Source organism: Carcharodon carcharias, chromosome 20 (genome assembly GCF_017639515.1).
Source record: "Carcharodon carcharias isolate sCarCar2 chromosome 20, sCarCar2.pri, whole genome shotgun sequence".
NCBI classification, from domain to species: Eukaryota; Metazoa; Chordata; class Chondrichthyes; order Lamniformes; family Lamnidae; genus Carcharodon; species Carcharodon carcharias.
Genome location: NC_054486.1, coordinates 111,932,500 through 111,957,686, shown reverse-complemented (window position 1 = coordinate 111,957,686; position 25,187 = coordinate 111,932,500). Strand labels below are relative to the sequence as shown.

General features: G+C 43.9%; 1 protein-coding gene across 1 annotated transcript in view; it reads left to right on the top strand.

The window, feature by feature from the left end:
- The window catches only part of vash1 (vasohibin 1), a 47,914-nt gene extending 23,095 nt beyond the window's left edge, over positions 1-24,819 (top strand). The window contains exons 4-7 of the mRNA XM_041215283.1: positions 15,063-15,137; positions 17,455-17,836; positions 18,443-18,558; positions 23,982-24,819. Coding sequence (XP_041071217.1) covers positions 15,063-15,137; positions 17,455-17,836; positions 18,443-18,558; positions 23,982-24,051 — 643 coding nt within the window. The 3' untranslated portion in view covers positions 24,052-24,819. The remainder of the gene's footprint in view (positions 1-15,062; positions 15,138-17,454; positions 17,837-18,442; positions 18,559-23,981) is intronic.
- Positions 24,820-25,187: the final 368 nt, after the last annotated feature.

Here is a 25,187-nt window from a genome sequence, read left to right as displayed (position 1 = left end):
CACCTCTCCTCGTGCCTCCACCATGTTCATATTGTCCTTGAGACTCATCTCCTCCATTGACTCTATTGCTACTAAACTACTCATCACCCAACTTCCCATCCTGGCTCTATGCTAACTGAGATTCTTAACAGGCTCTCTCCTCAGGTGCTGTCCTTTTCTTCCTCAAATTTACTGTCATGACCCCTCCTCAAAAAAACAATTCTTGACCCCTCCGGCATTGCAAACTAGCGCCACATGTCCGACCTCCCTTTCCTCTCCAAAACGTGTTGTCGCCTCCCAAATTCATGCCCATCTTTCCTGGAACACCATGTTTGAATCCCTCAAATCATGTTTCCATCCCTACCATAGAATTGAAACAGTTCTTATCAAAGTCACAAATCACATCCTATGTGACTGTGGCAAAAGCAACTATCCCTCCTCATCCCTCTCAATCTGGTCTGCAGTCTTTAACATGGCTGACCACACCATCCTCCTCCAAAGCCTCTCCACAATCAACCGGCTGTGTGGGACTGCATTCACCTGGTTACATCCTTATCTATTTAATTGTAACCATAAAATCACCTCTTCTTGATCCTGCACCGTTACTTCTGGTGTCCCTCAAAAAACTATCCTTGGCTTCCTCCTGTTCCCATCTACGTGCTTTCCCTTGGCAACATTATTCTTTTTTAATTCTCTCTTGAGATGTGAGTATCTCTGGCAATGCCAACATTTGTTACACATCCCTAATTATCCTTGAGAAGATGGGGGTGAGCCACCTTCTTGAACTGCTGCAGACCACCCGGCATCGACCTAGGCATTGGAAATGACAACGGCAAACTCAGCCCTGTCGTCCCTGCAAAGTCCTCCTTACTAACATCTGGGGGCTTGTGCCAAAATTGGGAGAGCTGTCTCAAAGACTAGTCAAGCAACAGCCTGACATAGTCATACTCAGGGAATCCTACCTTACAGATTATGTCCCAGGCACCACCATCACCATCCTTGGGCATGTCCTGTCCCAGGGCAGAACAGACCCAGCAGATGTAGCGGCACAGTGGTATAAAGTCAGGAGGCAGTTGCCCTGGGAGTCCTCAACATTGACTCTGGCCCTCATGAAATCTCATGGCATCAGGTCAAACTTGGGCAAAGAAACCTCCTTCTCAATAACCACATACCACCATCACCCCTCTAATCTGATGAATTCCTCCATTTTGAACATCACTGACGATGGCAAGGCCGCCGAATGTACTCTAGGTGGAGACTTCCAATGTCTACCACCAAGAGTGTCTTGGTAGCACCACCACAGACTGAGCTAGCCAAAACCTAAAGGACATAGCTGCTAGACTGGGTCTGCAGCAGGGGGTGATGGAACCAATAAAAGGGAAAAACATTCTTGACCTCATCCTCACAAAACTGCCTGCCACAGATGCATCTGTCCATGACAGTATCAGTAGGAGTGACCATCGCACAGTCCTTGTGGAGACAAAGTCCCATCTTCACGTTGCGGATACCCTCCATCGTGTTATGTGGCACTACCACCGTGCTAAATGGGATAGATTTCAAACAGATCTAGCAACTCAAGTCTGGGCAACCATGAGGTACTATAGGCCATCAGCAGCAACAGAATTGTACTCAACCATAATCTGTAGCCTCATGGTCCAGCATATCCCCCACTTTACCATTAATACCAAGCCAGGGAATCAACCCTGGTTCAATGAAGAGTGCAGGAGGGCATGCCAGGAGCAGCATGAGGCATATCTAAAAATGAGGTGTCAACCTGGTGAAGCTACAACACAGGACTACTTGTGTGCCAAACAGCAGAAGCAGCAAGTGATAGAGCTAAGCAATTCCACCAACAGGTCAGATCCAAGCTCTGCAGTCCTACCACATCCAGTCGTGAATGATGGCAGACAATTAAAGAACTATCAGGAGGAGGAGGCCCCACAAATATCCCCATCCTCAATGATGGGGGAGCCCAGCACATCAGCACAAAACATAAGGTTGAAGCATTCACAACAATCTTCAGCCAGAAGTGCCGAATAGATGATCCATCACAGCCTCCTCCGGAGGTTCCCAGCATCACACATGCCAGTCTTCAGCCAATTTGATTCACTCCACCTGATATCATGAAACATATGAAGGCACTGAATACTGCAAAGGCTATAGACCCTGACAATATTCCAGCAACAGTACTAAAGACTTGTGCTCCAGAACTTGCTGTGCCCCTAGCCAAGCTGCACAATACTGGCATCTACCCGGTAATGTGGAAAATTTCCCAAATATGTCCTGTATACAAAAAGCAGGACAAATCCAACCCGGCCAATTACTGCCTCATCAGTCTACTCTCGATCATCAGTAAAGTAATGGAAGGGATCATCAACAGTGCTATCAAGTCGCACTTATTTAGCAATAACCTGATCGCTGATGTTCAGTTTGGGTTCTGCCATGATCACTCAGCTTCTGACTTCATTACAGCCTTGGTTCAAACGTGGACAAAAGAGTTGAACTCCAGAGGTGAGGAGAGAGTGACTGCCCTTGATCATCAAGGCAGCATTTGATCAAGTGTAGCATCAAGGAGCCCTAGCAAAACTGAAGTCAGTGGGAATCAGGGGAAAACTCTCTGCTGGTTGGAATCATACCTAGCCCAAAGGAAGATTTTTTTATTAATCATTTATGGGATGGGGGTGTCGCTGGCTAGGCCAGCATTTATTGCCCATCCCTAATTGCCCTTGAGAAGGTGGTGGTGAGCTGCCTTCTTGAACCCTGCAGTCTCTATGATGTAGGTAACCCATATAGCTGTCAGGGAGGGAATTCCAGGATTTTGATCCAGCGACAGTGAAGGAATGGCGATATATTTCTGAATGAGGATGGTGAGTGGCTTGGAGGGGAACTTCCAGGAGGTGACATTTCCATTTACTTGCTGGTCATGGATGTTGGAGGTCAATCATCTCAGTTCCGGGATATCACTGCAGGAGTTCCTCAGGGTAGTGTCCTAGGCCTAACCATCTTCAGCTGCTTAATCAATGGCCTTCCTTCCATCATAAGGTCAGAAGTGGGGATGTTTGCTGATGATTGCACAATGTTCAGCACCATCCACGACTCCTCAGATACTTGAATCAGTCCATGTCCAAATGCAGCAAGTGACAAGTAACATTCACGCCACACACCTACCAAGCAATGACCATCTCCAACAAGAGAGAATCTAACCATCTCTCCTTGACATTCAATGGCATTAACATCACTGAATCCCCCGCTACCAACATCCTGAAGGTTACCATTGAACAGAAACCAAACTGGACCAGCCATATAAATACTGTGGCTACAAGAGCAGGTCAGAGGCTAGGAATTCTGCAGTGAGTAACTCACTTCCTGACTCCCCAAAGCCTGTCCACCATATACAAGGCACAGGTCAGGAGTGTGATAGATTACTCTCCCCTTGCCTGGATGAGTGCAGCTTCAATAACACTCAAAATGCTTGACACCATCCAGGACAAGCAGCCCGCTTCACTGGCACCCCTTCCACAAACATTCACTTCCTCCAGCACTGACGATCAGTGGGAGCAGTGTGTACCATCTACAAGATGCACCGCAGCAGCTCACCAAGGCTCCTTAGATAGCACCTTCCAAACCCACGACCGCTACCATCTAGAAGGACAAAGGGCAGCAGATACATGGGAACGCCACCACTTGGGTGAACCAGACTGTTTGCAGCCTTGATCATATTTGACCCCGAGATGAGCTTTCAACCTTTTTATCTGCACATCACTAAGACTGTCTATTTCCAAATCCATAGCATTGTTGACTTCACTCCTGCCTCAGCGCATCTGCTGCTGAAACCCTCATACAGGCCTTTTATTACCTTTGGACTTTATTTTTACATATTCCTGGCTGGCCTTCCACATTCTACTCCAAAACTCTGCTGCATGCTCCCTAACGCGCATCAAGTCCTGTTCACCTATCGCCCCTGTGCTCAATGACACTGGCTTTCGTTTAAACGACACTTTGATTTTAATATTTTCATCCTTGTTTTCAAATCTCTCCATCGCTAACTTTTTGTGATTCATGTATAGGGTCACCCATGTCCCAACATCATATGCTCCTGTGCAGTAAACTTTTATGTGGCACCTTATCAAATGCTTTTGGTAATCCAAATATACAACTATCTACAGGTTCCCCTTTATCCATTTTTCTTGCCGCATCCTCAAAGAACCCTAATAAATTTGGCAAACACAATTTCCCTTTCACAAAACCATTTTGAATCTGCCTGAAAATATTGGCCTGTAACTTCCGAGCTCCTGGGCGTCATAACTGGGGGGCACCCTAAAGATGCTCTGGGGAAAACACCCACCCACCCACCCCCCCAAGTCCCCATGCAAGGATTGCATGGCAGTTGCCCAGGATGTTTAAACTTCCATTGGGCATTTGCCCTGCTGTGGGAATCATCTGAAAGTACGAAATAAAACACATACTTTGGATGTTTCTGACTGTCATACAGTAGTAGTTACCCTGAAAAAGATAGAAGAGTTAAAACCACTTCAAACTTCTGGGTAACTATTATACGAATGCTCCTCCCCCCAGCAACCCCCCCCCCTCCCCACAGGACTACAGGAGCAAACCACATAGGTAGGAGGTGGAATAAGGATCTGCTGAGGAAGTTGGAGTTTCTCAGGTACAAATTAATAAGCAGAATCTCAAAAGGTAATAATCTGTGAATTGTTACTGAAACACAAGCAAATTGGCATGGTGTCAAATAGATTGGTGGGTACATGGCTGAAAGAGTGGTGTGGGATACAGGGAGGTCTTGAATCAGGGACTCTGGCATCAGTACTAGGAAGAGAGGACTGTCCCGGCAGACCAATTGTGTCAGCCTGTTCCTGCCCCACGGAACTCATTTCTTGCTACCTTGACTCCATTCTGTCTTCCCTTGTCCAGTCCCTCCCCGTCTACATCCGCGATTCCTCTGACACCCGACATCATATCAACAATTTCCAGTTCCCTGGCCCCAACTGCCTCCTCTTCACCATGGACGTCCAATCCCTCTACACCTCCATCCCTGAGGGCTGAGGGCCCTCCGCTTCTTCCTCGAACAGAGGCCCGAACAATCCCCATTCACCACCACTCTCCTCTGTCTGGCTGAACTTGTTCTCACACTGAACAATTTCTCCTTAAGCTTCTCTCACTTCCTCCAAATATAAAGTGCGGCCATGGGTACCGCATGGGCCCCAGTTATGTCTGTCTCTTTATGGGGTATGTGGAACATTCCTTGTCCCAGTGCTACTCAGGCCCCCTCCCACAACTCTTTCTCCGGTACATCAATGACTGCTTCTGTGCTGCTTCATGCTCTTGTCTAGACTTGGAAAAATTTATCAATTTTGCTTCCAATTTCCACCCCTCCATCATTTTCACATGGTCCGTCTCTGACACTTTCCTTCCCTTCCTTGACCTCTCTGTCTCAATTTCTGGTGATAGACTGACCACCAATATTCATTACAAGCCTACTGACTCCCACAGCTACCTCGACTACAGCTCCTCACACCCCGCTTCCTGTAAGGACTCCATCCCATTCTCTCAGTTCCTTCGCCTCTGTCGCATCTGTTCTGATGATGCCACTTTCAAAAACAGTTCCTCTGACATGTCTTGGTTCTTCCTTAATCGAGGTTTTCCACCCACGGTGGTTGACAGGGCTCTCAACCGTGTCCGGCCCATCTCCCGCGCATCCACCCTCACACCTTCCTCTCCCTCGTAGAACCATGATAGGGCCCCCCTTGTCCTCACTTATCACCCCACCAGCCTCCACATTCAAAGGATCATCCTCTGCAATTTCCGCCAACTCCAGCATGATGCCACCACCAAACACATCTTCCCTTCACCCCCCCGGCAACAGTCCGCAGGGATCGTTCCCTTCGGGACACCCTAGTCCACTCCTCCATCACTCCCTATACCTCAATACCCTCCCACGCCACCTTCCCATGCCAGCTCAGAAGGTGCAACACCTGCCCCTTTACTTCCCCTCTCCTCACTGTCCAAGGACCCAAACACTCCTTTCAAGTGAAGCAGCATTTCACTTGCACTTCCCTCAATTTAGTCTACTGCATTCATTGCTCCAAATGTGGTTTCCTCTACATTGGAGAGACCAAACGCAGATTGGGTGACTGCTTTGCGGAACACCTTCAGTCTGTCCGCAAACATGACCCAGACCTCCCTGTCGCTTGCCATTTCAACACACCACCCTGCTCTCATGCCCACATGTCCGTCCTTGACCTGCTGCAATGTTCCAGTGAAGCTCAACGCAAACTGGAGGAACAGCACCTCATCTTCTGACTAGGCACTTTACAGCCTTCCAGACTGAATATTGAGTTCAACAATTTTAGACCATGAACTCTCTCCTCCATCCCCACCCCCTTTCCGATCCCCCTTTTTTCCAATAATTTATATAGATTTTTCTTTCCCTACCTATTTCCATTATTGTTAAATGTATTTCCATCCATTGTTTTATCTCTAACTTTTAGCCTATTTCGATCCCTTCCCCCCACCCCACCCCCACTAGGTCTACCTGTACCTTGCTCGTCCTGCTTTCTACCCTTAATGTCACCTATTAGCCCATTTCTTAGCTAATATCACCACCGTCAACATCCCTTTGTCCTTTTGTCTATGACATCTTTTGGTTATCTCCACCTATCAAGACCCTCTATCCAGCTCTACTTGTCCCACCCCCCATTAAACCAGCTTATATTTCACCCCTCTTTTATTTTTCCTTAGTTCTGTTGAAGAGTCATATGGACTCGAAACGTTAACTGTGTTCCTCTCCGCAGATGCTGTCAGACCTGCTGAGTTTTTCCAGGTATTTTTATTTTTGTTTTTGTTTTGGCTAGGAAGAGAGGGAACAGTTTGTGCTTACTTAAACCAGGGTAAGACGTAGCAGGCCTGTCAATCACCTGTTTTAATTGCATTTGGTTAAGAGTGTGATGGCAGTTGACTGTGGCAAATCCCAGAGCTGCCATTCTGAGAGTGGGTGGGCAATTGTCTTATGAGAAAATGTTGGACAAGCTAGGAATGTATCCACTGGAGTTTAAAAGAGGAAGAGACGACTTGATTGAAATCTTTAAGATCCTGAGGGGTTTTGACAGGGTGGATGTGGAGAGGATGTTTCCTCTTGGGAGAATCTTGAACTAAGGGTCACTGTTTGGGGGTAGAGGGTCGCCCATTTAGGACAGGGATGAGGGGAAATTATTTCTCTCAGAGGGTAGTGAATCTTTGGAACTCTCCGGAATTAGTAGTCACATGGAAAAATATGGGTTGAAAAGGAAGAGCCAGCATGGATTTCTAAAGGGGAAATAGTATTTAACGAACTCACTGGAGTATTTTGAAGAGGTAACAGAAAAGGTCAATGAGGGTATTCTGTTGATGTGGTCTACATGGACTTTTAAAAGGCATTTGACACAGTGCCACACAACAGACTTGTGAGAAAAGTTATTGCTCATGGAGTAAAAGGGACTGTAAAAGGATACAAAATTGGCTGAAAATAGGAAACAGAAAGTAATGATCAATGGATACATTTCAGGCTGGAGGGAGGTTTGTAGTGGAGTTCCCCAGGAGTCAGTATTAGGACCCTTGCTTTTCCTGGTATCTATTAAAGATCTAGATCTAGGTGTGCAGGGGATAATTTCAAAGTTTGTGGATGATATGAAGCTTGGGAGTGTTGTGAACTGCAACAAGGACAGTGTAGAACTTCAAAAGTACATAGACAGGTTAGTGGAGTGGGCAGATAGGTGGCAAATGAAGTTCAATGCAGAGAAGTGTGAGGTGATGCATTATGGTAGGAAGAACATGGACAGGCAATATAAAATAAGGGGGGAAATTTCAAAGAGGGTACAGGAGCAGAAAGACCTGGCTGCATATGTGCATAGATCATTGAAGGTGACAGGACAGATGGAGAGAACAGTTAATAAAGCAGATAGTATCCTGGGCTTTATTCATAGCAGCATAGAGTACAAGAGCAAGGAGGTTATGCTGAATTTATATAAGACACTTGTTAGACCCCAGCTGGAGTATTGTTTACAGTTCTGGGCGCCACATTATAGGAAGGATGTGAACACCTTGGAAAAAGTGCAGAAGAGGTTTACAAGAATGTTCCAGGGATGAGAAGCTTCAGTTACGAAGATAGATTGGCAAGGTTGAGACTTCTCCCCTTGGAGAGAAGAAGGCTAAGAGGAGATTTGATAGAAGTGTTCAAAATCATGAAGGGGCTGGACAGAGTAGATAGAGAGAAGCTGTTCCCAATTGTAAAAGGATCAAGAAGAGAAGAGAGGACACAGATTTAATAAAGTGATTTGCAAAAGAAGTAAATGTGATGTGAGAAAAAACTTTTTCACACAGTGAGGGGTCTGGAATGCACTGCCTGGAAGTGTGGTGGAGACAGATTCAATCGAGGTATTCAAGAGGACATTAGATGATTATACGAGTAGAAACAAGGTGCAGGTGTATGGGTAAAAGGCAGGGCAGTGGCACTAGGTTATAATGCTCATTTCAAGAGCCGGTGCAGACACGATGGGCCGAATGGCCTCCTGTGTTGTTAAAATTCTGAGATTCTGTGAAAAGGCAGTGGAAGCAGATTCTTTGAATATTTTTAAGGCAGAGGTAGATAGATTCTTGATAAACAAGGGGATGAAAGCTTATCAGGGTAGGCAGGGGTACAGTCAGATCAGCCGTGGTCTTATTGAATGGTGGAGCAGGCTCAGGGGGCCTAGTGTCCTACTCCTGTTCCTAATTCATATGTTCATATCCATGTATGTTCGTGTGTAGTTCCAGTGTCTTGGCAAGTTGAATAACTAGAGTGTAGAAAGGGATCTAAGCTAAAAAGTCTGGAAGAGTTCAAGTGAGAGGAAATTTATAAATCCATAAAGGAAATTTAAGACCATAAGGCAGTGCAGCAATTTGGATAATGATAAGTGTAACTAGAAGGGACAATGAATTTAACAGTAATAGCGCATCAATGAATAAAGTCAAATCAAGAAAACTGGTATAAAGTGAAAAGTAAAGTGGCTTTACCAGAATGCGCAAAACATTGATATTTACCTAGATACATTAATGGCACAAATTAAATGGGTTTGATTGAATAGCTATTACACAGACATGGTTATGTTATGAAAAGGTTGGGAACTAAACTTGACAATTCGGAGACAAACAAAATGGAAGAGGAAGAAAATAATAATAGATGACATAAAGACAGTATGGTGAGGAAGGATCTTGGCTCAGAAGATCCAAAAGTAGAATTAGTGTTTTGTGGGATTGGAAATAACAAGGGTGAAAAACACTGGTGAGAATTTTCTATAGGCCCTTCCTAACAGTAGATATACTATTGGACATATTAATAATCATACAATGAGAGGAGCTTGTATCAAAAGCAATGCAATAATCATGGGGTATGTTTATCTTCATACAGACTGAACAAATTCAGTTAACAAAGTGGTTTGGAGGATGAGTTCATGAAGTGCATTTGAGACAGTATCCTGGAAAATCATAGAAGCATGCAGGGAAAAGGCTGTTTTAGATCTTGTCTTGTGAAATGAAAAATTAGTATTCTTATAGTAAGGGATCTTCTAGGGAAGGATGATCGTAGTATGATAGAATTTCACCACATATTTTAGAGTATTGTACTTAAATCCAAAACTATAATATTAAATGTAAATAAGGCTGATTACATGGGTATGAGGGCAATTTGCTACAGTAGATTGGAAAGACATGGCAAAAATGCAAAGAAATGTTTCAGAATTTTCAACAAGTATACATTCCATTTTGAAGTAAAAACTCCTGGAGAAAAGTGACCTATCCATGGCTAAGTAAAAAATTAAGGAGAGTTAAAAACAAAAAAACTGCGGATGCTGGAAATCCAAAACAAAAACAGAATTACCTGGAAAAACTCAGCAGGTCTGGCAGCATCGGCGGAGAAGAAAAGAGTTGATGTTTCGAGTCCTCATGACCCTTCGACAGAACTTCTCGAAACGTCAACAAATTAAGGAGAGTATTAGATTAAAAGAAGACCCTATAGTGTTGTGAAAGAAGAGTCGTAAGCCTTAGAATTGGGACTGTTCTAGAAACCAGCAAAGAACAAACAAAGGTTGATGAAAAGCGATAGATTATGATAGTAAATCAGCAAGAAATATAAAAACAGATTGTAGGAGCTTCTACGTGTATGTAAAAAGAAAACTAATAGTGAACGCCCTTAAAGGCTGAGACAGGAGAAATTATAACACAAAATAAGGAAATGGCAGGGATGTTAAACAAATATTTTGTGTATGTCTTCACAGTAGAAAACACAAAAAACACATGAGAAATAGTGGGAAACCCAGGGTCTAATGAAAGTGAGGAACTCAAAGTAATTGCTATTAGTAAAGAAAAATACTTTTAAAATTAATAGAACGAAAAGCTGAAAAATCCTCTGAATGAGCCCTACAATTCTTGCAGGAATGTGGCTCCAAATTTGTCACAATCAGCTGTCCTCCTACAACCTTGTTATTGTGAGGGCACAAGCTTTGCCATCAGGCATCCAGAGGCCATTTCAGGAGGAGAAGAAAGAGGAGGAAGAGGAAAAGGCATGGAGGAGACATCAGGAACCTCTTACCTCCAGACAGGCTGTCCGTTATAACCCACAGAGACTCCAGTTCCCTTTCCCATCATCCCCATTGCTTCAAACTGCTTTACCGTGGCTGCAGCATGTCTGTTGGAAGGCTGATGACTTTCTCTAGGGGAGACTGCAGATGGCCTTGAAGGATGACCTCAGCCAGCTCAGGGCCCTTGTGGACCTGGTTTCAGACTGGACCACCTCAGAAAGGGTGGTGACAGTGTGGACTGGCTGGCTGAGAGGCAACAGCAAAGGCATTGGCAGAGTGACAATGGTGGGAGCACAAATGCTGTAATTCTGAGAGAGGACCGTAGGAGGTGAATCATGGAGCCATAAGACCATAAGACATAGGAGCAGAAATTAGGCCATTTGGCCCATCGAGTCTGCTCCGCCATTCAATCATGGCTGATAAGTTTCTCAACCCCATTCTCCCGCCTTCTCCCCGTAACCCTTGATCCCCTTACCAATCAAGAACCTATCTATCTCGGTCTTAAATACACTCAATGACCTGGCCTCCACAGCCTTCTGTGGCAATGAATTCCATAGATTCACCAATCTCTGGCTAAAGAAGTTTCTCCTCATCTCTGTTCTAAAAGGTCTTCCCTTTATTCTGAGGCTGTGCCCTCGGGTCCTTGTCTCTCCTACTAATGGAAACATCTTCCCCACGTCCACTCTATCCAGGCCTTTCAGTATTCTGTAAGTTTCAATCAGATCCCCCCTCATCCTTCTAAACTCCATCGAGTATAGACCGAGAGTCCTCAAACGTTCCTCATATGTTAAGCCTTTCATTCCTAGGATCATTCTCGTGAACCTCCTCTGGATCCTCTCCAGGGCCAGCACATCCTTCCTGAGATACGGGGCCCAAAATTGCTCACAATATTCTAATTATGGTCTGACCAGAGCCTTATAAAGCCTCAGCAGCACATCCCTGCTTTTATATTCTAGTCCTCTCGAAATAAATGCCAACATTACATTTGCCTTCCAAACTATCGACTTAACCTGCAAGTTAACCTTAAGAGAATCCTGGACTAGGACTCCCAAGTACCTTTGCACTCCAGATTTCTGAATTCTCTCCACTTTTAGAAAATAGTCTATGCCTCTATTCTTCCTACCAAAGTGCATGACCTCACACTTCCCCATGTTGTATTCCATCTGCTACTTCTTTGTCCATTCTCCTAACTTGTCCAAATCCTTCTGCAGCCTCCCCGCCTCCTCAATACTACTTGTCCCTCCACCTATCTTTGAATCATCTGCAAACTTAGCCAAGATGCCCTCAGTTCCTTCATCTAGATCATTAATGTATAAAGTGAAAAGTTGTGGTCCCAACACTGACCCCTGCGGAACTCCACTAGTCACCGGCCGCCATCCTGAGAAGGACCCCCTTATCCCCACTCTCTGCCTCCTGCCAGATAGCCAATCTTCTATCCATGCTAGTAACTTGCCTCTAAAACCATGGGCTCTTAACTTACTGAGCAGCCTCCTGTGCGGCACCTTGTCAAAGGCCTTCTGAAAGTCCAAGTAGATAACATCCATTGGCTCTCCTTTGTCTAACCTACTCGTTACCACCTCAAAGAATTCTAAGAGATTTGTCAGGCATGACCTCCCCTTGCTGAAACCATGCTGACTTTGCCCGATTTTACCATGCGCTTCCAAGTATTCTGAAATCTCATCCTTAATAATGGACTCTAAAATCTTACCAACGACCGAGGTCAGGCTAATCAGCCTGTAATTTCCCGTCTTTTGCCTCACTCCCTTCTTAAACGGGGGTTACGTTAGCGATTTTCCAGTCCTCTGGGACCCTCCCTGACTCCAGTGACTCCTGAAAGATCACCACTAACGCCTCCACTATCTCTTCAGCTATCTCCTTCAGTACTCTGGGGTGTAATCCATCTGGTCCAGGTGATTTATCCACCTTCAAACCTTTCAGTTTTCCTAGCACCTTCTCCTTGGTAATGGCCACCATACTCACCTCTGCCCCCCAACTCTCTTGAACTTTGGGTATGTCACTCGTGTCTTCCACCGTGGAGACTGATGCGAAGTACCTATTCCGTTCCTCCGCCATTTCTTTGTTCCCCACTACTGCTTCTCCAGCGTCATTTTCCAGCGGCCCAATGTCCATTTTTGCCTCTCTCTTACCCTTTATATATCTGAAAAAAAACTCTTGCAATCTTCTTTCATGTTACTGGCTAGTTTACCCTCATATTTAATCTTCTCCCTCCTTATTTCTTTTTTAGTTGTCCTCTGTTGGTCTTTGTAGGCTTCCCAATCCCCCGGGTTCCCACTGCTCTTCGCCGCATTGTATGCTTTCTCTTTAGCTTTTATGCTGTCCCTGACTTCCCTTGTCAGCCATGGTTGCCTTGTCCTCCCTTTATTATGCTTCTTCCTAGGGATGAATTTTTGCTGTGTCTCCCAAATTACTCCCAGAAACTCCTGCCATTGCTGTTCCACTGTCTTTCCTGCTAGGCTCATCTCCCAGTCAGTTCTGGCCAGCTCCTCCCTCATGCCTCTGTAGTTGCCTTTATTCAACTGTAATACTGTTACATCTGATTCCAGCTTTTTCCTCTCAAATTGCAGGGTAAATTCTATCATGTTATGGTCACTTTCTTCTAAGGGTTCCTTCACCTTAAGCTCCCTTATCAAATTTGCCTCATTACACATCACTAAATCTAGAATTGCCTGTTCCCTAGTGGGCTCCACCACAAGCTGCTCCAAAAAGCCATCTCGTAGACATTCCACAAATTCCTTTTCTTGGGATCCACTACCAACCTGATTTTCCCAGTCTACCTGCATATTGAAATCCCCCATGATCACTGTAACCTTGCCTTTCTTACACGCCTTTTCTATCTCCTGGTGTATCTTGTGCCCCACATCCTGACTACTGTTCGGAGGCCTGTACATAACTCCCATTATGGTTTTTTTACCTTTGTGGTTCCTCAACTCTACCCACACAGATTCTACATCATCTGACCCTATATCATTTCTTGCTATCGATTTAATTTCATTTCTTACTAACAAAGCAACCCCACCCCCTCTGCCGACCTGCCTATCTTTTCGATAGGATGTATATCCTTGGATCCACTGCCACTCCCACAAGACAGACCCTCAGAAATCACAGTAATCCGCTGGAGGACAGATTTCTACATGCTCCTTTGAATACTGAGATCTGCAGACATGATGGCAGCAATCTGAACCTGCATGGTAGCAAGAATGAATCTATAAATTCTGTCTGGGCTTCCACTGCAGCGCTGAGACATTTGGTGGATTCCATCTACAGGGTAAATAGTGAGAAACTGTTCCCACTCAAGAGAACAGCAAGAACTAGAGGGCACAGATTCAAAATAATTGACAAGAGGAGGAAATATGATTTTAGGAAAAACATTTTCACCCAGTGGGTGGTTAGAGTCTGGAACAAACTTCCTGAGAGGGTGGTGGAAGCAGATTCGATCCAGGTATTGAAAAGGGAATTGGATTGCTACCTGAAAAGAGAGAATGTGCAAGGTTATGGGGACTAGGTGGAACGCTCTTTCAGAGAGCCAGTACAGACCCGATGAGTGGAATGGCCTCCTTCTGCACTGTAAAAATATTGTGATAGTGTGGGCCTCCCCTGACTACCGGTGGGCCCCACCTGACTCCCAACCAGGTTCCCTCTCCCCCACCCTCCCACTGACTACTGGGACCTTTCCAGAATCTAAGGATTTTTGGAAAATCACAACCAAAGCGTCCACTAATTCTGCAGCCTTTTTTTTAATGACCCTAGGATGTATGCCATCAGGTCAAGATGAGTTATCAGCTTTAAGTCCCGTTAATATTCCCGTTACTTTTTCTCTAGTGATAAAGATAGTTCTAAGTTCCCTTCCTTTTGCCCCGAGATTTTCAACTATTCTTGGGATGCTTTTTGAGTTTTCTGCTGTGAAGGCAGATACAAAATACTTGTTCAATGTCTCTGTCTTTTCCTTGTTTCCCATTATTATTTACCCAGTCTCACCCACTGAAGGGACCAATGCTCACTTCTGCTAGTCATTTCCTTTTTATACACTTGTAGAAGCTTTTACTGTCTGTTTGTATATTTCCGTATTTTTTTTGTTTCTCTTTTTTGACAAAAATCCAACTTCCCAGCTAATGTCAGAATTGGGAATGCTGCAAAACACAGCTGGATGGGACCTGTGATTCTAACATGAATCAATTCACTTCTGTAAAGAGAAACCTTGATTCTGTAAACCAGTTGCCTTGCTTTCCTTTGAGAGAAGGAGGGAGAATAGCATTGAATCTGATTTCTCTCTTGAGTTTCAAGAATGCAAGGCCAGAGACCTATAGGGCAGAAAAACAAGATGAAGAAATCAGAGATAGTAATGCCAAGTCCAAAATGGGGTCATTTTACAAAAGAACACTTGCTCAAGATAATTTAAAATATTAAATTGATTTTGAAACATTTGTTTCTCTTTCTCTTTTGTTTCTTGTTTTACAGCCTGATGGATCTTGCACGAGAAATGATTCGAGAATCTCTACCAATAAAATGCTTGGAAGCAGTGATCCTAGGGATGTATCCTTTTCTTTTTGACAAGCTGGAAAAGTAAGCTGCAGAAAATTGGAATTTACTGTGCATATCGGGGTAGGCAGGACCCTGAGTGGCCTAGTACAATTCAAGGCATAATCCTAATCAAAACAAACACTGCAGGAAGAAATTAGAAAGGGAGTCCCAGCCACCCAGTCCTAGTCACAGAATATAAAAACAGTGATGGTTTTCTGGATCCTCTGAGGTGAGGTGCGGTATGTGGTATTTACTTTAGTTTTGAATCGCATATAAGGTTGCCAAGTCTGGACATATTCTTAGAGACTTCATTGCATGACCTCATGCCTCCAACTGCACCACCTCATTGGATATCTGACAGATTCGTCCCCATGGTGCTCCACCTTTGCATCGGCTAATTGTTGAGTGGATTAAACAGCTTTTGTTTTTCACAAACAAGTAAAAGGGTCATAAGCACCCCTATGATTTTCCCCCTGGAAAGCTGTCAACAGGGTCCAGGAGGTAAATTTTCAATCCCTGGACATTCTGAGAGGGCTCTGCACCCCGCCCCTCAAGCCATCACCCACCACCCCCACCCCTCTACATGGGGCTCATTTGTGTGTGTGTGTGAGAATATGTGTCTGTATCTCATGTGGCCATAATCCTTCACTCTTGCAGGAAGGAGGAATTTAGATTGGGACTTCAGGGGGGAGATGGGACCTGTACATTAAGGATGTGTTGCATTCCAACAGAGCTGGGACTAATTACCTCAGGGGGATGGTATGGTAGTGCTGTTGGATAAGGTTTAAAATAATTTGGTAGGGAGTTGGGAACCAGCATGTAGCAGTAGAAAGGAGAAAGATGGTGCACAAAGGATTGGGAGAGACATATGGCATTAGAACAAGAAATATTAAAGTATTATGTGGGGTCAGAATACGAGGAAATAGAAGAAGATCTAATTCAGGTTTGCAGTGCATATATGTAAACACACAAAGCATGATAAATAAGTTTACTGAGCTGCAGGAGTGGATAACCATATGGGAATGTGAAGTGGCAATAACAGAACCCTGGCTCAAAAAGGGGTAGGACTGAGTACTGCAAGGTGTTTAAGAGGGATGGGCAAGGAACAAGAGGAGGATTGGCGGTAATAGTGAAGGAGAACATTACAGTGCTGGAGACAGAGATTGTCCTGGAGGGATCAAGGACAGAATCTGTTTGGATACAGTTATGAAACAGCAGAGGTACCATTACACTCCTGGGTATATTCTGTAGGCCAACAACTAGTGGGAAAGTTATAAAGGAATAAATTTGCAGGGACAGTAGAATATGGTAATGTTACTGCTTTAGTGATCCAGAGGCCTGGACTCACTCAGGGGACATGAGTTCAAATCTCACTACAACCGCTAGGGGATTTTAAATTCAATTAATAAATCTAGAATAAAATGATAATCTCGGTAGAGATGATCATGAAACTACAGGATTGTCATTTTTAAAAAAATCTGGTTCACTAAAGTCCTTCAGGGAAGAAAATCTGCCATCTTGACCCTAACATGTGACTCCAGACCCACAGCAATGTGATTGACCCTGAAATTCCCTCTGAAGTGGCCTAGCTAACCATTCAGTAGTATCAAGCTGCTACAGAAAAGTTAAGAATAAAACTGGACTGACCACCCAGCACTAGCCAAGGCATACCCTGCACAGTTGACCTTGCAAAGACCCCTCACTAACATCTGAGACTTTAGCAAAATTGGGAGAGCTGCCTCACAGATTAGTCAACCAGACAGCTAGTCAATCTGATACAGTCATACTGACAGCACCCTCTCTGTCACCTACCATACCTGGGCATGCCTTGTCCCACCAGTAGGGTGGTGTACAGTCGCGAGGGAGTGGCCCTGGGAATCCTCAACATTGACTCTGGATCCCATGACGTCTCATGGCATCAGGTCAAACACAGGCAAGGACGTCTCCTGCTGATTAGCTCAGTGGGCCCCCCCCTCCACACTTCTCAAGGCCGGGTCCCTTGACCAGGCACTGAGTGCCTTTGAACAATGGACACCTCCTGGGAGCCTGCAAGCATTCCTGCACAGGTTCGCATTTCGTGCTCCCCATTCAGTGAGCTGTAACCCGCCTGCAATATGGGAAGGCCATCCATGGATCTTCCACCGACTTAATTGGGGTGGACGCAGGAAGGTGGCGTGGTCCTCACCCACAATCCTCCCAGCTGATTAAGTGCCCCCCCTCCCCCACAACCACCAAACTCACCACAGGGAAGTGCATTAAATTCTGCCTTCAGTGTTCTGAAATGCCAGTGAAGACCAGTCATATGTTTTTCCTTCATGTTTGTGGTCAGTTACCTCACCAACAATATGCCTGGAGTAGAGAGATTTCCCATCAGCTTCAAAACTCAATTCTCAGGGAATTACTTCCGCCACATAGTGCTGGGAATTCACTATGCTGGACGATTTGGAACGTTGGGCATGAGTCGGCGCGAGGACCTGATGTTCAAACCCCCAGTGTGCAGGACTTTAATTGACCTCATCTTAGAGTTTGAGAGTTCCTACAGAAAATGCTGGCACACACTGAAGAAAGTCAAGATTGGACAATACGTGTCTCATGACCCCCACAGTGTGGAGCAGATCGAGTGGAAGCATTCAGTTCTTGACATAGAGAAGCTGAGCCGTGAGGAGCTGCGGAAGGAACTGGAGAGGCACACCCGGGATATGCGGCTAAAGGTAAGGAAGTGGTTAAAAATCCTTGTGGGGTGATATCCACTCTGATTTTGTGGTTTGGGAGAAGCAGAGTAAAGTAATCTCCTTAGGGATGTTGGAGAGCAGCATTGTAGGGAAGTAGGAGTGGATCCCCAGCCGTCAATAGTGGACAACTCTGGAGAAGTTGACTAATGTTAACAGGGAAAAAATAAGGTCTAAAATACTTTACAGCATTTTGTAGGTGTTTATTAGTTTGGTTTCACAGTTGAAGATGTTTGTCTTTGCTGGGCATGCTTAGTGGATTGGGAATGAGAAGTCCAGGGGCAAATAGCATCCCCAAATTGCCTCACTCATGCCGAGACATCACTTTGGGGAGAGAGAGGTGAACCTGAGAGAGAGGAGGTGCCCATACCTGTTTGGAAGCCAGAAAAAGGAGTTGTTGGTATGCATGCAGCTGGGGTGGGAGGGGGCGGGGGGCGGAATAAAAAGAAAAATGAACATCACATGATTAACGCCAGACTTTACAATGGCATGAAGAATGGCATCTTCAGCCTGGAAAAACAGTGAGTTGGTTCCTTTCTACAAACATGTCTTGTTTTTTTCCCTCCCCCACTCCCCCAATTGCTACAGGTTGTGAAGGGAGCAGCTGTGCCATCGTCCCCTACCCGTGAGAGGAAAAAGGATTCATCATCACCCCATCGCAGTCAGTCAAGCCCACATCGCAAGAATGGCCGCAGTGAGAGACGGTAGGAGCCCTCAGTAGGCTAGCTGCAGGGAACAGGCATATCTAATTAATCTCTCAATTAAATGCAGTCTTCAATAACTTCACAGTCTGTATTATTAAACCTATGTGTCCTCAAGCATTTTATGATGTGTCCCTGTGCTCCTAATCAAACACATGCTGTGCCTTAGTCTCCTGGGTGACTTACTGAATGAAGAACGTTTTGTTTCCATGACAATTGTCTTTTCTCACAAATTGCTCATGTATTTATTTGTTATTCACTACGCTACACCAGTCATCTGTTAGTCCAGCATCATACAGGACACATACAGGATTGCAATAGGCAATATAGCAAAAAAAAATTTGTATAACTTTCAGCTTGGCACAAATGTTACAACTGATTACCAGCTAATCAAACTTCTGCTACTTATGAACAAGACAGACAGATGATCAACACCACCAGCAGAAACCTCATTGAATGAGAACAATGAATTTAAGTCACAAGGGAAAGGCTAAGACGTGTTGATGTCTGCAGGCAATGATTGAATTTTCAGTAGCTCTTCATTGCCCAGTTAAAGAGCCACTGTCAATGAACCTTTCAAGGGCACAGCATCCAGTCTAACAACTATCTCCAACTTCAGCACTGACATGAGGAGCTAGCTACAACCTTCTTGAAAGTTGGCTTGACACAAGAACTCCTTGACAGTCCTTCTCTTGATTTGTAAAAATGTGATGACTGAGAGTCGCAGAATGCTGGAGAAATCAGCCTAGGCCTCTTTACTCAGAGATACAAAACCCTTGAGCACAATCACAAAGTGTCTATCATCGCTTTAAATAAACTTTTCACAGTCCTCTGCTATATGTTCACTACAAACACCAGTTGTTTAACCTGTTACCAATTACTTTGACTCTTTATTTCTCCCTTTCTGCCCCTTTCCCCTTCTTTCTCTAACACCTGTCTTTATCGTCCCCCTCCTCTCTTTCTCTCCCCATGGTAAAACCCATCGAATTCACAAATGTCCTTCAGGGAAGGAAACTTGCTCTTGTTACCAGTCTATCCTATATGTGCTTCAGACCCATGGCAATGTGGTTGACACTTAACTGCTTTCTGAAATGGCCTTGCAAACTACTCAGTTGTATCAAAACTGATGTAAGGGCAATTAAGCATGGGCAATAAATGCTGGGCTTGCCAGCAATGCCCACATCAAGTGAATAATTGAAAAAAAGACACACTACCTGTTTCAATTATCTACTTTAAAGATTCATTTATTTGCCTATTTCTAGTACTAACTGATTCATCTTTAATCGTAAGCGATGATTAACGATTGATTTAATTTGGTTTCCACTAGTTATCACTGTTGCTCAGTTTTGTATTTAGCTTATTATATCTATTAGTGATGACGGTATTTATTCATTTTACTCATTCATAACTGACAGCTGGGTCTTTGCCATTGCATCTTACTTATTAATTCCTATTGGGTTTTAAGTAGCCCCTTAAACTACCTCATAGTTAAATATTGCAGTGAGAGTAAATGAATACCTGGCTTCTTTTGGATGTCTATTTTAGGCTGGCAAGTTCCTGATCATATAAGAATGCAGCCAGCACATTGTTCTTCAATAATTCTCAATCACACTTGCTTTCTAGACTGTGTTAAGTGTTTGAAAAGCTCATCTAATGCAAGCTTTGATATCTGACATGCAAACTCAGTCACCATACACCACTTTTTCTAAATAAGTGAAACCACAGCCTTCAGCCATTCACCTTCTAGAAATACTTCTTCATGAGTATTAACATTCACTTTTATGACCTGAGTTTTTGCACAGTTAATGTATAAACTAACCTTTCTGGCTGTATCTACACAAATCATTTGTCTTTCTTTATAGACCTTTATTTTTATTAATTATCAGATGGCATCTGCAAAGTCTTATCTCCCGAGCTCTCTGCTGGTCCATATAGGGCCTGATTTGAAGTCGGGTGAAGTCCCTTCATATTGCCAAAACGTACAGGGGACTAGATGCAGCCAATAGTCGTTGTATTAAACCAGTCAGATAACTCACTGCCATTCTTTACTTTGCTCAATGAAATGACAAAGAATGAAGATCTGCTCAATGCAAAACTTGTTTGGTGAAAAACTGCTTGCAGTTCTGTGAGTTTGCCATCAATGACCACTGATTCAGTTGATGATAATGGTGGAGTTTTGCAGGAACCAAGTATAATGTAACACCACCATCACTTTTTATAATCACTTCTGTCCTCCTTTTGGGGAAGCTTGACATTGATTTCGTTGGTCACAACTTTTGGTGTCACTGCCTTGTCCTCTCACTGAATTAAGGAAATGGAGATGGCAGTCAAGTTTTCACTTCCACTTTCTTTGAGTAATCCTAGACAAACATATCCTCTCCAGCTTTCTTATTCCAAGTTCTCAGCTCATGCGTTGTAATTCTGCAACGATTGACTCTCAATTCAGCCATCTTCTCAATGGAATTAAAGCCTACCCTTTTGTCCACTGCTGAGTATTTTGTGGAAAATCTTGATCCAACTCCTGTTTATATCTTCCAGTTTGGTGATGAGCAAACCACATTTGTTTTTGTCAGAGAGCACAGAGCCACCAATCTTCAGCTGCCATCATGGATCTTCCAGGCTTCTCTTGAGCCTACTTCACTTAAAGTCTGCTCCCTGCAGCTCTTACTTTAATTTGGAACCTGTTTCTCTGCTCCTTAACAGGGATCTGTTCCTGTCCCCTGTCTTTGTCCCTGCCTCTGGAACACTTCTTGGGATCTTCTCCCTGTCCCCTCCCTCATTCCTTACAAGAGACCCTTGCTGTTCATGGCGCTCTGCACCTGGTCACCTTACCCGGGTTTTCGTACCGTTCTTTCTTTTATGCGCAGGCGGGCAGGGCTGGTCCTGAAGAACATAATAAAGGTAGCACTGTGCCAGTTCCCAACTGGCCATGCGTGGGAGACTCAAGTTTCGTCAGGGATTGAAGCTCCCAACCCCTGATTCCAGGCTAAGGTAAGTTTGTGTTTCTTAACAAATATACTCAAGGGGAGGCAGTGGCATAGTGGTATTGTCACTGGACTAGTAATCTAGAAACCCAGGGTAATACTCTGAGAATCTGGGTTCGAATCCCCCCATGGCAGATGGTGGAATTTGAATTCAATAAAAAAGAAATCTGGAATTAAAAGACTAATGATAACCACGAAACCATTTGTTGATTGTTGTAAAAACCCATCTGATCCTAATGTCCTGTAGGGAAGGAAATCTGCTGTCCTTACCTGGTCTGGCCTACATCTGACTCCAGATCCACAGTACTGTGGTTGACTCTTAATTGCACTTGTTCAGAGGGCAGTTAGGAATGGGCAATAAATGCTGGTCTAGCAGCACCCACATCCAGTGAATGAATAATAAAAAAAATACTGGCATTGGATGGAGTGCAATGTGATTTACCAGAATGATACCTGGACTCTTAAGTGTTAAGTTATGAGGAGAGATTAAATAAACTAGGATTATCTTCTCTGGAATTTAAAGTTTAAGGGGTGGTTTGATCAACATTTTAAATATATTGAAGGGAACTGAGAGAGAGAAACTATTTCCGCTGTTTGGGGAGTCTAGGACTAGGGGACATAGACTAAAAATTAAAGCCAGGCCTTTCAGAATTGAAATTAGGAAATACTTCTACATACAATGGATGGTAGAAGTTTGGAATTCTCGACCCCAAATTGAAATTAATGTTAGATCAGTTGTTAGTTTCAAACCTGAGATTGATGGTTAACCAAAGATATTAAGAATAGAAAAGCAGAATATTTTTTAAAAGGTGTAAAACTTGTAAATGTTGGTATTCAAAGAGACTTGGGTGTTCTCGTAAAAGAAATGCTGAGAGGTAGCATGCAGGTGCAACAAGCAATTAGAAAGGCAAATGGCATGTTGGCCTTGACTGCAAGGGGATGGGAGGATAACAGTAAAGAAGTCTTAAACAAAAACAAAATACCTGGAAAAACTCAGTAGGTCTCACAGCATCTGCAGAGAGGAACACAGTTAACGTTTTGAGTCCATATGACTCTTCAACAGAACTAAGGAAAAATAGAAGAGAGGTGAAATATAAGCTGGTTTAAGGGGTGTTGGAACAGGTAGAACTGGATAGAGGGCCAGTGATAGGTGAAGATTGCCAAAAGATGTCATAGATGTTTACCGTCAGCACCTCTTTGTCCTTTTGTCTATACATCTTTTGGCAATCTTCACGTATCACTGGCCCTCTATCCAGCTCTACCTGTCCCACTCCGCCCCCACCCCCCCTTAAACCAGCTTATATTTCATCTCTGTTCTATTTTTCCTTAGTTCTGTTGAAGAGTCATACGGACTTGAAACATTAACTGTGTTCCTCTCCGCAGATGCTGCCAGACCTGCTGAGTTTTTCCAGGTATTTTTATTTTTGTTTTGGATTCCAGCATCCGCAGTTTTTTGCTTTTACAATAAAGAAGTCTTGTTACAGTTGTACAGGGTTTTACATCTGGAGACACATCTGGAATACTGTGTGCAGTTTTGATCTCAACATTTAAGAAAGGATATACTTGCATTGGAGGCATTAGGGTGAATGTTCACTAAATTGGTCCCTGGGATGAGGGGGCTGTCCTATGATGAGAGGCTCTGTAAATTGGGTCTATATTCTCTGGAGTTTAGGAGAATGAGAGGCCATCTCATTGAAACCTACAAGATTCTGAAGGGAGTTGATAGGATAGACGCAGAGAGAATGTTTCCGACAGTTGGTGAGTCCAACCTGGGGGCACAGTATCAGAGGACTGAGATGTAATTTGAATATGTATATAACCTACAAGGTGACGGACCAGGTGCTGGAAGGGGGGATTAGAATGGGCGGCTAGTTTTTTACTTTTTATTTTCAGTCAGCACCAAGACGATGGGCTGAATGGCCTCTTTCTGTGCCGTAACTTTTCCATGGTTCTGTGAGGAGAAGTTACTTCACTCAAGGGCTTTGAATCTGTGGAATTCTTTACCCCAGAGGCTTGTGGATGCTGCATCGTTCAATACATTTCAGACTGGGATAGACAGATTTTTGGTGTCCCAGGGAATTAAGGGATATGGGAGCAGGTAGGGAAATGGAGTTGAAGCCCAAGATCAGCCATGATCGTATTGAATGGTGAAGCAGGCTTGTCTGGCCATATGGTCTACTCCTCCTATTTCTTGTGTCCTTGTGTTAAAGAGTATGGGACAAAGACGGGTTATATAGAGTTAATTTGTAGTTCAGCCATGAATGGTAGAACAGGCTTGGGGGTCTAAATACTTACTTCTGTCCCTATGTTCAAACTGGGGATTATTTCTGTTCATAGAAATCTCTATGAAAGATGTTTGCATTTCAGTAACTGCATATTGTCTCTCTTGAGCCATTGACTTTCTTCCTGAATTTTGTGACTTTTTATTTATTTACTTTCCAGATCTTCAGGAGAGAAGAAAACAACAGAACAAAAGAACCTCAATGATGTGGGCTACCAGATCCGTGTGTGAACAATCCGCTATGGGAATCATGTGTGACCAATGCATTGTTCTCTTTGCAGAGACCGTAACCCACTCCATGAAAGGGACCTTCCATGCACTGAACTGAACTCTCAGAATAAGAATGAAGGATGCCGTATAGTATTTCAAAGTAGCGGTCAGCAGTATTAAATCAATTGTGACTTTTTACATTTTTATTTCTATATATTTTCTCTAATATGTTTGAAGGTAACTCATTTCAGTTGAAAGACTGTTTCAATTGGCCTCAGAGCTGAAGGGTAACACTTCTGATAAGTTATCCCATTCCTTTGGGAGCGGTTAAGAACTTCAGTTGGACAGTCTCAGCTCTGTAGAGTTTCTCAATCAATGTTATGTTGTAAGATTCTAAAAAGGTTCAGGGAGTAAATAAGTCACACTCAGTGATACTGAGCCACACGGACCAGGAAAATCTCAAACTCTATCCCTAGTCTGTGCGGAATTCAGGAATGGGCTCCCATTCTTGATCACTGTCCAGTGACCCCAGAATGTGGGTGTTGGGTGAGGATAGTGTTGGGCTGTGCCCCCTTCAATCAAAAAAACCTGTCAATATTCACTGCGGAAGAATTGCACGTGAAGACTGGCTACTGCAGCGAGGTACCGGCAAGTGACCAGCGCCTCTGGAACCCATATCAGCAAACCTGTGTCACGTCACTCCACATACAACACATTACTACTCTAAAAATGTTAAAATTGAAATCTAGATGTGCCTCCACTGACCCCCCCCCCCCACCTACCTGAAATTCCAGGTGTCCATTGGTTTGCAGCAGGAACAATCAATCACTGGTGGAGAAGCAGTTGATGATCATATTTCTCATGTTTCTGCACTACAAGAATTCAAATTACATTGACCTCCTTTCACAAGAAGGAGCCGTATTTATTAACTTGTCCAACTTATACTTGAGAGGTAGTAGTGCATTCCTCTTAAGGTATTGCAGCTTGACTCCCAAGTTGACCCACTAATTAACAGCAGGGTGGGAATGGGACTTCGCGTTAAATTTCACAGGCCCCAGTATACCTTAGTGGTTACATTTGATTCCATTTCACTGGACAGTCCCACATGCTGCTCTTGCCTCTAGGGAGCAGAGCACTCTGAAGTGATACTTTGATTT